Source organism: Akebia trifoliata, chromosome 14, assembly GCF_017979445.1.
Source record: "Akebia trifoliata isolate Shusen 1 chromosome 14, ASM1797944v1, whole genome shotgun sequence".
Classification (NCBI taxonomy): Eukaryota; Viridiplantae; Streptophyta; class Magnoliopsida; order Ranunculales; family Lardizabalaceae; genus Akebia; species Akebia trifoliata.
Genome location: NC_141388.1, coordinates 9,815,639 through 9,827,413, shown reverse-complemented (window position 1 = coordinate 9,827,413; position 11,775 = coordinate 9,815,639). Strand labels below are relative to the sequence as shown.

General features: G+C 32.5%; 1 protein-coding gene across 1 annotated transcript; it reads left to right on the top strand.

Moving 5' to 3' along the window:
- Nucleotides 1–10,300: 10,300 nt before the first annotated feature.
- Nucleotides 10,301–11,694, top strand: LOC147386124 (rop guanine nucleotide exchange factor 13-like). The gene is made up of 3 exons (XM_086423297.1): nt 10,301–11,131; nt 11,244–11,360; nt 11,519–11,694. The coding sequence occupies exons 1-3, from the start codon at nt 10,621–10,623 to the stop codon at nt 11,692–11,694; spliced, it is 804 nt and encodes a 267-aa protein (XP_086279423.1). The 5' UTR covers nt 10,301–10,620.
- Nucleotides 11,695–11,775: the final 81 nt, after the last annotated feature.

The window sequence follows — 11,775 nt, the reverse complement described above, 5'->3', positions numbered from 1 at the left end:
TGGATGGAGTATTGTTTTGTGCGCTTCTTTTGGCCTTTCTCTTTTATTTTATGAATCCATTGTGTGAAAGAAACTCCAACGCTCAAATCAAGAATAATAATGGTAGTTTACACTTATCAAAAAACAATAATGGTAGTTTACCTCTGCGTTACAAATCTGTCTTGTTCAACCTTTTCTATCAGAGTTTCTTCGCTTTTAATGTTTGGGGATGATAGGACTAGTCTGACTAACTTAGCAAGGAAAAAAAAATGCCCTAATAAGGCTCATACTCCGACATAACAAACCTTGAGATTTGTTACGGAAAGTATTATTTGCGTTAAGTTATCTAATTAGTATTTTTTGAGAGATTCTAGTATGGGAAATTTTACATAAATAGATTGGTGTGTTATAAGTAAAAGTTAGTGTGTAAAAAGTTTTTTTTTTCTCCCCTTCCCTTAATTAGATATTAGTTATAAGAGTCGAGCTCTGGCAATGGAGACACAGAGGTGACAAAATGATGTCGTGTCATGCACATTATCTTAAATGCTTTTTCGTGAGATACGAGTAAAAAACATATGCGGTTATATGCACACCCCATATCATTTTTCTTACTTTTGTGCCTCCGTTTGTGTTGTTCCAGCATTTTTTCTAGATATAATTATTCCAACTTGAGCTTCCTAATATCTCAAGTTTGCATTTCTCTAATTCTCTTAAAAGTCGATGGATGCACCTTGAAATATAATTTATCTGATTGGACTTAGAAGTGGGGCAGGCCAATTCAAATGTTCTCTTAAAAGTTGATGGATACACCTAGAAATATAATTTATCTGATTGGACTTTGAAGCGGGGCAGGCCATTTCAAATGCTAATATTGGAGATGGTTGGGCACTTCAAACATTTTATTTTATTTTATTTATTTATTTTTTATATTAAAAATAGTAAAAAAGAAAGTGGAAAATGTTTAAGAATATTACTTTGGGACCATGCGACAACTTTATTCATTTTGTTACTTGGTCGTTCATTTATCGAATCTCACACGATGAACTTTCTTGAACAAGTTGATGTTGAGATGCTCATCTGGCAAGTTGTCAATCAACTTGTTTGAGAGCCTCGTAGCATGCTGGTTTATACAATTTTTTCCTATAGTCGTCACAAGGACTTATCCTGAAAATTTGGGGTCTGTTGAATGGATTTGTTTTTCACTATTTAATAATGCGTAAAACTATGACTTCTAAAATAGGCTGTGTTCATATATATCCTCTACACCCAATGTAATTTTTTTTTTTTTTTTTTTGTCTTTTATAATCTTAATGTTGCAATTGCATTTTCCTTCTAATTAACGTTTTTTCTGTCTTCATTGCATGTGATCAAATCATCTCAAACGTTTTTTATTTTTATTTTTTTTTATAGTTTATCATCTATTATTGTTATTTCTTTATTTTTATTTAGACAATCATGTTTTTTTTTCTTTCTTTCTTTCTTTGTCTTTCAAGTGGAATGTCAACATTATCATGTCTATCATGCTCATTCAGTTCCGCAATGTAATAATTAGTTTTACTACTTATAAACATTTACTTCTAATTTGAATTGGGGTGGCAATAGCAAAAGTTGGTGTGGCAATATAATCTCTCTAAATTTATTGTTTGAGATAATCAAACGCTTTTACATCAATTTCTCGATGGAGTTGCACCTCCTCCTCAACATCCTTTGTTACACATTGTAGTGACTAGGGCGTCAAAATGTTTTTGCATGTGCTCGTAAGGAAAAAAAAAAAAAATCAAAACCAAATATTATCAGAATTTGGAGGAGCATTTCAAATGATCTCATCCACAATAACTATCAATTCCATTCTTTATGTCTAGAGTAATGATTTTTTGACTCCCCATGTGGCATACTCAAAATAATCTCCTGATGTGGCATATGCTAGAACCATATGACTCTTATTTGTATTGCTGCATCATTTTCATATCACAATTTATTATATCATTCCTTGGTTCAATAATCCAAGTGCAATGTACCCATGTTACAATATATCATACTAATATGGTTTGATGCCTACTTGGTCTAATGTGAGGAAAGACAGATTTGTAAAGGATTGCAATGAAGAAAGCGTAACTAATAAAATCTTAGGTTTTAAATGAAGAGTTAGAACAAAACATAAAAATTCTACCATTTTAGAATTTTCAAAAAAATAGAAACTTATAAGCTCGTAACTCCCTGCCCATAGGTGGTAAACTAAGAGAAAGTTGATTAGAATAGTTTGGGTACATGTTCTACAAAGTCTAATTACAATCCTAAGTTAATTATAAGAAGTTGATAGTCCTTAAAGAACATGAGAAGACCCAAAAGAATTTAGATGAAGGTAGTGAAAGTATATAAAAACTCATTATCAATAACAAAAGACTTGGCCTTAGACCGAATGGAATGAAGAAATAACAAGATTTGTTTAATTGACCCTGAATTGTTGGTTTAAAGCTCTCACAAGGGATCTTAGATCCCCCCCTCCCCTAATAAAAAGATGAAAAAATTTGCCCTTTAGAACAAGGGTAAAAAGTTTGAAATGCCCTGCCAAAGCTCTCTCCTTTACATGACATGAGCCCTTTGCACATTTTGGTGAGATAGTCCTATATTTTCAAGATGAAAACATCCCCCTTACTTCAGTCTTTTCTTGTAGATTCATGAAAAATTACTTGAATACTCTTGATCCCCCCCCCCCCCAACAACAATAACAAAAAAAAAAAAAAAACCCTTTTCATCTTCAACATCTTGAATAGAATGACAAAGATGTTTAAGATGGTGATGCGGAAAATGAGGGTATTGTCATGTTTGAAGGTTAAGGGGCGTGTCATTATTTTGAAAACGTAAGAAGATATTTAAAATATTCACAAGAAAGTGAGGGATATGTCATACATTGAAGGCTTACGTGTCAAGTGAAGGAGAGGGTTCCTCCAAAATTTTGCCCAAGAACAGCATTTAATCTCCACCTAGAAAAAAACGTAATGTACTGTTTGAACGATAGTCCCACATTGCTTGTGGGAGTTCAATCCGTGTAATATATAAGGAGAATGCAGCCCTCGCCTTGTGACCATGGTTTTGAGGTTGAGTTAAGTCCATGGATCTTACTATGGTATTAGAACTTAGCCCTTTTGTTTCTGAATGTGTGGAAGCATTTCCCTGGTTTTGCACATGGTGTCTCATGTGAGGCAGGGTCTTACAATTGTGCAATATATAAGAAGAAGACAACCTTGACCCCATGGTTTTGAGGTTGAGTTAGGTCAATGGACCTTAATAAATACAAAAGGGCCCATTATTTTCATAACTGTTTGGTCCCACATATTGATGGACTTGTTGTACACCCTTGAACAAAAACGACTTGGCTTATAGAGCAGTAACAAAAGCAAAGTAGAAAACCATATTTTATTTGTGGATTATGAGAGCACCCCGGTAGGTCCATATATTTTGATCTAGATAGGATCTTTCTCTAACTTGCCTTGCAATCGTAGACAAGATTATGATAAGACTTCTATTATTGTTAAAGTAAAATGCTGCTTTAGTTGGACCTAAGATAATGAGTCGTGCCGGAGTGACTTCAAGCTGAAACCTCATATCGCACTTTTGATGTGAAAGTAGATAGGAATCATAGATACTTTTTCATTCCTATCCAATTTCACGTCAAGAAGTACGATATGAGATTTCAGCTTGAGGTCACTTTGGCATTATTCGTAATATAACTACACCATGTGCTATGATTTACAGTTTGCACAGCTCAAGTGGGGGACTGTTGGAACAATTTACAGCCATATCACTAGACTCAACTCATCCAAACATCAATAATAAAAAAAACTCATAGGTCCAAATGAGTTGTTTTTTGCTTAGAGTGCTCACAAACTCCTTAGCACTTGCCATGTCAAGTATACAAGGGTAGTTTTGCAACTAACAAGAGTAGAGCAATTTTTTTTCCAGTCTAAACCACCAAAGACGTGGGTCTAGACTCTAGACCACAAAAGGAATCACGGTTGGAATTACAATGGGCGCACTTGCCCCTATAAGAATTTTCAAAGTCAATAGATGTTGCGATAGATTTTAGTGGTAAATAAAAAAATCTGCCACTATTGTCCCCCCCAATTTTTTTTCCTCCTTAATTGCCCTCCCGCAACCATTTTTTTTTTTCTTACGATTAGTTGTCCTCACAAAAAACTTTCTACTCTTGCTTGCTTCCACATAGGCAAAATCCTAGCTCCACCCCTGAAAGAAATGGTTATTTTTTGATAATTCTGTGAAGGGATGAAGTGTAAACAGATATTTTAGGTATTATCCCATTTGAAAAATTATGAGTAGTATTTAAAAATTGGACCAAACCAGTGGTCTGAACTGGGACTCACCTATTTTTTGACAAAATTGGTTCATGGGTATGAGAATTTTCTTTTTTGATAAACCGTGGTCCAACCAACTTGACAATTTTTTTTAATGGAAAATGCTGAACATTGAACTTGACATTGCTGATGTGGATGTGTGTACATACCATAGATGCTTTTCTTCGAGATACGAGTGAGAAGCATCTATGGTTATGTGAACACGAATGTCCCAAAAATTTCAATTTCAATGTTACTCCAGCATGACTCATTTTTTATCTAATCATCGATCCAAATTTTAAAACATTGATTATGCGTGAGAGACCACTTACACTGAGGTTAATATTTCGAGTACTTTTTTATTTGCTCTCTACAGTTAAAAAAGGGCCAATGGTCCAAAAATAAAATAAATGATTTTTAGTTTGATTGAACTCCTCCCGTAAGAAAAACTCTACCAAGGATGACAAACAAGAAAAGAAGATCTCTATAGAGACTAAATTTGAATATAACAAAAAGCATCAAACCTATGATTAGGAATCAATAATAAAAAGTCATAAAATCTATTAAGTAGAAATCACAACTACTAATAAGGGTTTGCATGATTGCAATTTGCAAGAAATTCATTTTCAAGGAAATATGAATTTTGTAGGAAAATAAATTACCTCATTTAATTACATGAATGTCAAAAAGAAAGTTGGATTTAAGATTTTGGGGATGGGTTAATCATGAAAGAGTAATATTAGTTGGTGGGAAAAATCATTTTCTTAGGGGGATATGGTGGGGAATCATGTTCCCTCCAATCGTAAAAAATTGCTTAGAGAAGCAAATTAAAATCCAAGGAAAATATCATACAACTGAAAATTACATTTATGCGATGAAGTTATTTTTTTCATCCATTTTTCATGAGTTATCATTATGATCCTATAATATTATCATTTGGGGTCAGTGGATCAAAAAGTATTCCATAAGGCATCAACAACTTGTAACTTTTTTTTTTAATCTTTAGGAATGTAATTATTATTATTATTATTATTTTTTTGAATTTTTTTTTTATGATGTGATTGTTGTGCGCTTCAAATAACTTCTTAACAGAAGGCACTTGCATCAGACCAAGACTCCAATAACTGTCCAACCATGATTTTATGGTTGCTTTCACAATATTGGAATGACTTGTGAGTTATTTGGATATTTCAAATCTTTATTAGAATAATGAGAGAAGGCGGAGTATAAGTGATTCGACACCAAAATTTGGATCTAACAAATGCCCCCACTTTTACATTTGAATTTAATATAATGCAAACCTATGTTATCTAATTCGTGGATTCGTTCAGTTCAAATTTGGGTTTGTGGCTCGCCACTTGAGAACGAACCCAATTGGTTTGTAGGCGTAGACAAAGATGAGGGGATTGAAAGGTTGAAGTGATGAATAGGGTAAAAAAGAAGATGGTATTTGATCATTTTTCATCAGTTTATTAATAAAGACTAAGGTCAAAGGGGTATCTCAATATATCAGCATATGGAGGGGGTTTGAAGAAATTAAGACAAAATAATGTAAATTTTTTGATTCACTAGGTTTCATGTACCAACATTGAATTGTACAGTGAACAAGTTCGGATCAAGTTGGTTCGTGGTTCGGTCCCTCTTTGATGAATTGGATAACCCTGATACAAGCCATATGACCTTACAATCATTTTGATTAATTTTTCAAAATAACAAAAATATCTTTTTTACTATGTAATCTTCAAAACTGTTTAATCAAGATTTTAAATTACAAATAAACCCTTTTGATGTACATGCATTTGCACATGGCAACTTCTAATGATTTTAATTAATGTATTTTATAACGATAAACCATAAAATATAATAGAAGAAGAAGACAAAACTCTTTATTCCATCTCACCTTTTTCCGTACAATATCAATGAATCATCTCAATCTTGGATGATTTTTAAAAGAATCTTGATAATCTGACGCTCCTTTTTTTTGTACGTTTCCTTCATAGATTTATAGATTCATTACATCGGGATACACATTGATAGATATTTATAATTTTGTACAGTTTTATGAAGGGAGTGTAGGCATAACAAATTTAAAGAGACCTTGCACTTTTCTAAATTATCAAGAAGTCCTTAAAATCATAGTTAGGCCTACATATTTAAATTAAGACCTATTGATTGAGACAAACCTTGTATAGTCTGGATTTGACTTTTTGCAAATAAAGTCCATAATCTAAACAAAGTCAAGTATTGGGCCCTACATAGAAATAAATGGGTTTGACACATTAATAATCTATAAAATCCTTAAAATTGGATTAGACAAATTTAGATTTTAGATAAACCAATCAAAGCTCTTTAAGTTAAAGCATAATTGAAAAATTAAATTATCTTAAGTTTATAAATTCCAAAGCCTCTCTCATTTAACAAGGATTTGGGATCACTCTCTCTTAGAAGATAGAAGCCCCCCCCTCTAGAGAAAAAGAATATCTCAAACCAATATCCAAGGACGAAGCAAAGTTCTTCAAGAATCTCGGATTCTGATTAAAGATAAAGTCAAACCTAAAACTTTTCTCCGAAAGTCAAAAAATCATTCTCAATCGATAAAATGTGAAGTCTGGAGAGAGAAAAAATCTATAGAATCCTTTATAGAAGATCAAGCACAAATAAAATCACTGTCCAAGCAACATTTTCAACCAATTATACACAATATTTGGAGAGAAGAAAACTACATACACGTCATCATCTTTATTTTGTATTTGACTACCAATCAAATGACTATATTGGGATCTATATATCCTTTTTATCAAAACCAATATAAAATCATTTGAAATCTTATTTCATTAATTTTGAAGTCGATTTGTAAAATTTATTATTGACAGAAAGCATACAAAAAAAAAAAAAAAAACGTCAGATTATCATGACTCAATTTAAAACCATGATTTCAATGCTCACTGAAGTTGGAAAAGGAACACCACTTCTCCAAAGCAATTCTACCAAGCAAGTGCATTTACTAAGACCCTTCATATTTTGCAAAATTAGTATAACCTCCCATACCTAATGAGGAACAATATTATCTCTAATCATATCATTCTAATACTAATGTGCAAAAGGAAAGTGTTTTTTCCATGGTTGTTTGGTAGAATAGCTAAGGGGCAACATTAGTCTTACGCACATTGAAGATTCTAACGCGGGAGGAGATATAGGGTGAATTTACAATGGGGGCACTTGCCCCCCCTCCCACAAACTTAAAAAAAAAATTACATTACCTTTTTGAAATTTTAACCCCCCCCCCCCCCCCCCCCCCCCAAACTTTTAGTAGCTGCCCCTATCTCGTTCAAGTTTTTGGGTTTATTAGAATACTTCTGTTTGATTAATATTTGGCGGTTGCCCCAACCCTCATTGATGACATTACCCTTTTACTTGAGTATTGCCTCGTATATGCTATTAAGATGATCCAAAAGTCATTTTCTACAACTTAAAAAAAAAACCCATGAATTTTTGCCTCAAAACTACCCATCTTTATCTTCTTGCTCTTCAACTTTATCGGGCAACTATAGTTTGCCCAACTACAAGAAAATTTCGATTCCACCCTTGAGGAGATAAATGTAAGATGTTTCTTATATTTACTCTTGATTTGTCATAAGTGATCATAACTTTGGTCCATATGTTAGATCAAAAAAGAAAAAAAAAAAGAAGAAGAAAAAGATAAATTATCAAGATCCTTCCATTGATACCAACCACTAATTTTTATATTAAAATTAATAATATATATTTTTAGAATTATCCTTGAAAATTTTCTAATATTAGTGTTACCAATGACACTATTTCCCCTAGTCAAAAGTCCCCTCATTTGACTTGAATAAAAAACAAAAAATTAAAATACCCAATCCTTTTGAAAACTTAAGCACTACTTGATTCGCGAGTCCTATCAATAAAACAATGACTCTGGATTGAAATGGGCATCACAACTTTAAAAAATGAGTCGTGATAAAATGATGCTAAAATGTACAGAGTTTGTATGTGACTAGTGTGGCTAGTGTATAGAACCATAAATCTCTTCCTTCAAGATACAGAAGGAAAAATATCTACTGTTTTGTACACTTGTCATGTTAATCGTGTATGTTTTAACGTGTCCTTTATCATTAGTCTTAAAAAATTTGAAACTCTTACAAAGGATAATAATAATAATTGGGACATGATTTTAACACCCAGTCATGTCCCAACTGATACTAATAATACCAAGTGAGTTTGCCATAAATCTAATTGTTCTTGGACTCGACCAAAATTCAATTTGGTTATTGAATTTTTTTTATATCAAAGAATAGTTAAAGTCTTAGTTAATTATAAAAAATAACAATCTTTTAAAAATTGTCAAAAATAACTTAAATCGTTGGACTATCCAGTGTTTAAGTAACTCTGGATAGTCCAACATCTTAAGTTGTTTTCGATAATTTTAAAAAAGTTAATATTTTTTATAATTAACATTTTTACTCTTTTTAGATAACTCTCCCCTTCAAAATAAATAAATAATAATAATAATAATAAATAAATAAATAAATAAAATAAATAAATTCAACCCATCTATACGTTTCTCACTATAAAAAGTAGAAACTGTTTTAACTTTGATTGAATAGTTTAGACATCATTTTTAAATATTAAATATATACGTTTATCAATTAATGTTGACTTCCTGTGAAACTATTTGAGAGAATTAGTGCTTGACTGATTTAGACAAGTCAATCAAACTAGACTCAATAGGTATCGAAGGTAAGGTTTGACAGTGGATCACGTACAGATCGGATTGGTACTAAATTGGGTCTCTCTGGTTTACACACGCCAAAATGGTCAATTGCACCCTCTTAAATGATTTAATTTTTTTTTATAATTTTACCCTTTCATTATTATTATTACACACACCACCACCTATCGAACAAAATACCCACTTCTTCTTATTTTTTCCTTCCTCCTCCTCTTTCTTCCTTCATTCTTCTTTATATTCATTTTTTTTTGAATTTTGTCAGAAGTTGAATCAATAAGGATTAGATTTCAAGATTTTTTTTTTTAATTATCGAGAAAAATGAAGAAATCACTATTAAAACCTCAAAACAACGATTTTGAATCGAAGAATTCATAATTTTCTTAATAAATTTTGTTCGATAGATTTAGATTAGACTTGTTTTAACAAATTCAATAGGTAACCATCAAATATTACTAAATAGATTCTGTAGTTACTTAACAAAATTTTATATCAAATATTACGAAATTGATTCAGTAGTTACATACTAAACAAAACAAATAAGATCAAATCCTCCTTGAAACCTTTCTAGATACAAAGAAGAAGAAGAAGAAGAAATAATGAGATGGAAAGAGAAAGAAGAAAAATCGTTCGATATCTCTAAGTGGGTGAAATAAGCAATTTATGTTAAAATACATTTATTAAATGTGTGTTAAATTAAGTATTTTAAAATTAAGTTGGGTATCACAAGCAAGTAGGCACAATTGGCCATTTTGGTGTGTGCAAATAGAAGCGACCCTACTAAATTGGTACATGCTCGATATGAAATTTATTATATCCAAATATGATCCGATTTGTCATTTTGAAATTTAGATCTGATCCAAAAAAACTTTATATGTTTTGATCAATCCAATTCGATCGATAAAGATCATTTATATATTTTCAAAATTATTTTCCATTTTTTCCTTATTAGATCACAAAGTAGTTGATCCAAAATTAATCTCTTGGGTTTGTAAGTGGTCTTTCTCAGATCGGACCCGATTCCCAAATCCTTGTTTTGGACCAAGATTTTGGATATGATCCGATCCATTTACAGCCCTAAATTGGTACCGGTAGTACGTAGTACCACACTATCTGTTCCCTAATTTTTCTTTTTTTCTTTTACTAAAATATATTCATATTTTTGAGTTGGAAGTTGGAACTACCTCCAAGACATGATTAAAGAAGAAGAAGATGTTGAGAACTTGAAGCCTTCTAAGGAAAGTTAAACACAGAGGAGAGAGAGAGAGCTTCATGAAAGCTCAACAACAACCTAAGTTTAAGCTATCTTTCCACTGTTTGAAGTTTTTAAATTAAGTTAACTGAAATCAACTAAACTAATCAAGTGTTCCACTGACATGGCTCTGTGTGTCTTTTCTTTTGCCCCAAAATGCCCTTCTCTTGTTTTGGTTAAATGAGACCGTTCTGGTTGTTTGGATTTGGCAGAGAGAGAGAGAGAGAGAGAGAGAGAGAGAGAGAGAGAGACTTATTTTGTTTTTCTTGAAGCAGAGTAAGTGTGGGATGGAGAATTTGGTCCAAAAGATTGATCTTATCGAAGAAACTAAAAATGGGTTGTTCGAGGTTTCGATTGAAGATAAGTGTTGGAGTAGTAATCCGAGCTTTGAAACATTCATTTCTGAGATAACGACGAATAAGGAACAGAGTCGAAGTAGTTCTGAAAAATCATCTTCGACTCCATCGTTGGGTTGGCCTATGCGGAAGCCTAAGGTGCAAAATTGCTTGATTTCTGATGCCATTGAAGATGTAAAGATACCCCATTTGGAAGAGAAGAAAGATGGGTTTGATTCAAATAGCTGTAAAAGTGAGTTTTTTATGGATTCCATTGCGGAGGAATTTCGAAAGAGAAGTTCGAGTTCTGATTCTTTGACGTCTGAGGCGACAACAAATGAAGAACATGTGACTTTTGGGAAGCTTGAGGTGCAAAATTGCTTAATTTTTGATGTTACTGAGGATGAAGAGGAGACCGATTTGGAAGATAAGAAACTAGAGAACCAAAGCTCTAAGATTTCGGGTAGGTAACGGTGTTCGTCTTCGATTCCTCTGTTTCTTTGTTATGTTACGTGTTTTACATGATTCTTGCCCATATGTTCTGTAATTTGATTATGATTTTTAAGTGTTTATAGAGATTGAGATGATGAAGGAGAGGTTTTCAAAATTGTTACTTGGTGAGGACATGTCAGGGTGTGGGGAAGGTGTTTGCACCGCATTGGCAATTTCGAATGCCATTACGAATCTCTGTGGTATGCTTTGTGTTTGGGTCTGGTAGAATTTTGAAAATTGTTGATTTTTGGTAGAATTATCAAAATTGTTGAGTTTTGGTTGGAGAATAAATTTGGGTTTGGTACAACAATTACTGCATGAGGTTGCTAATATTCTTGTTTTTGTACTCCATCTCTAGCTACCCTTTTTGGGCAGCTTTGGAGATTAGAGCCTCTACCACCTGAGAAGAAATCAATGTGGAGAAGAGAGATGAAATGGCTTCTTTGTGTTAGTGATCACATTGTTGAACTAATACCCTCCTGGCAAACATTTCCTGATGGAAGCAAACTTGAGGTACATCTATTTCTATATTGAAAATCCACATTAAATTTCTGATTTATTTATTATTATTTTGAGAAAGTTATTGGTGAATTTTGATATTTAGGACCCAAGTTT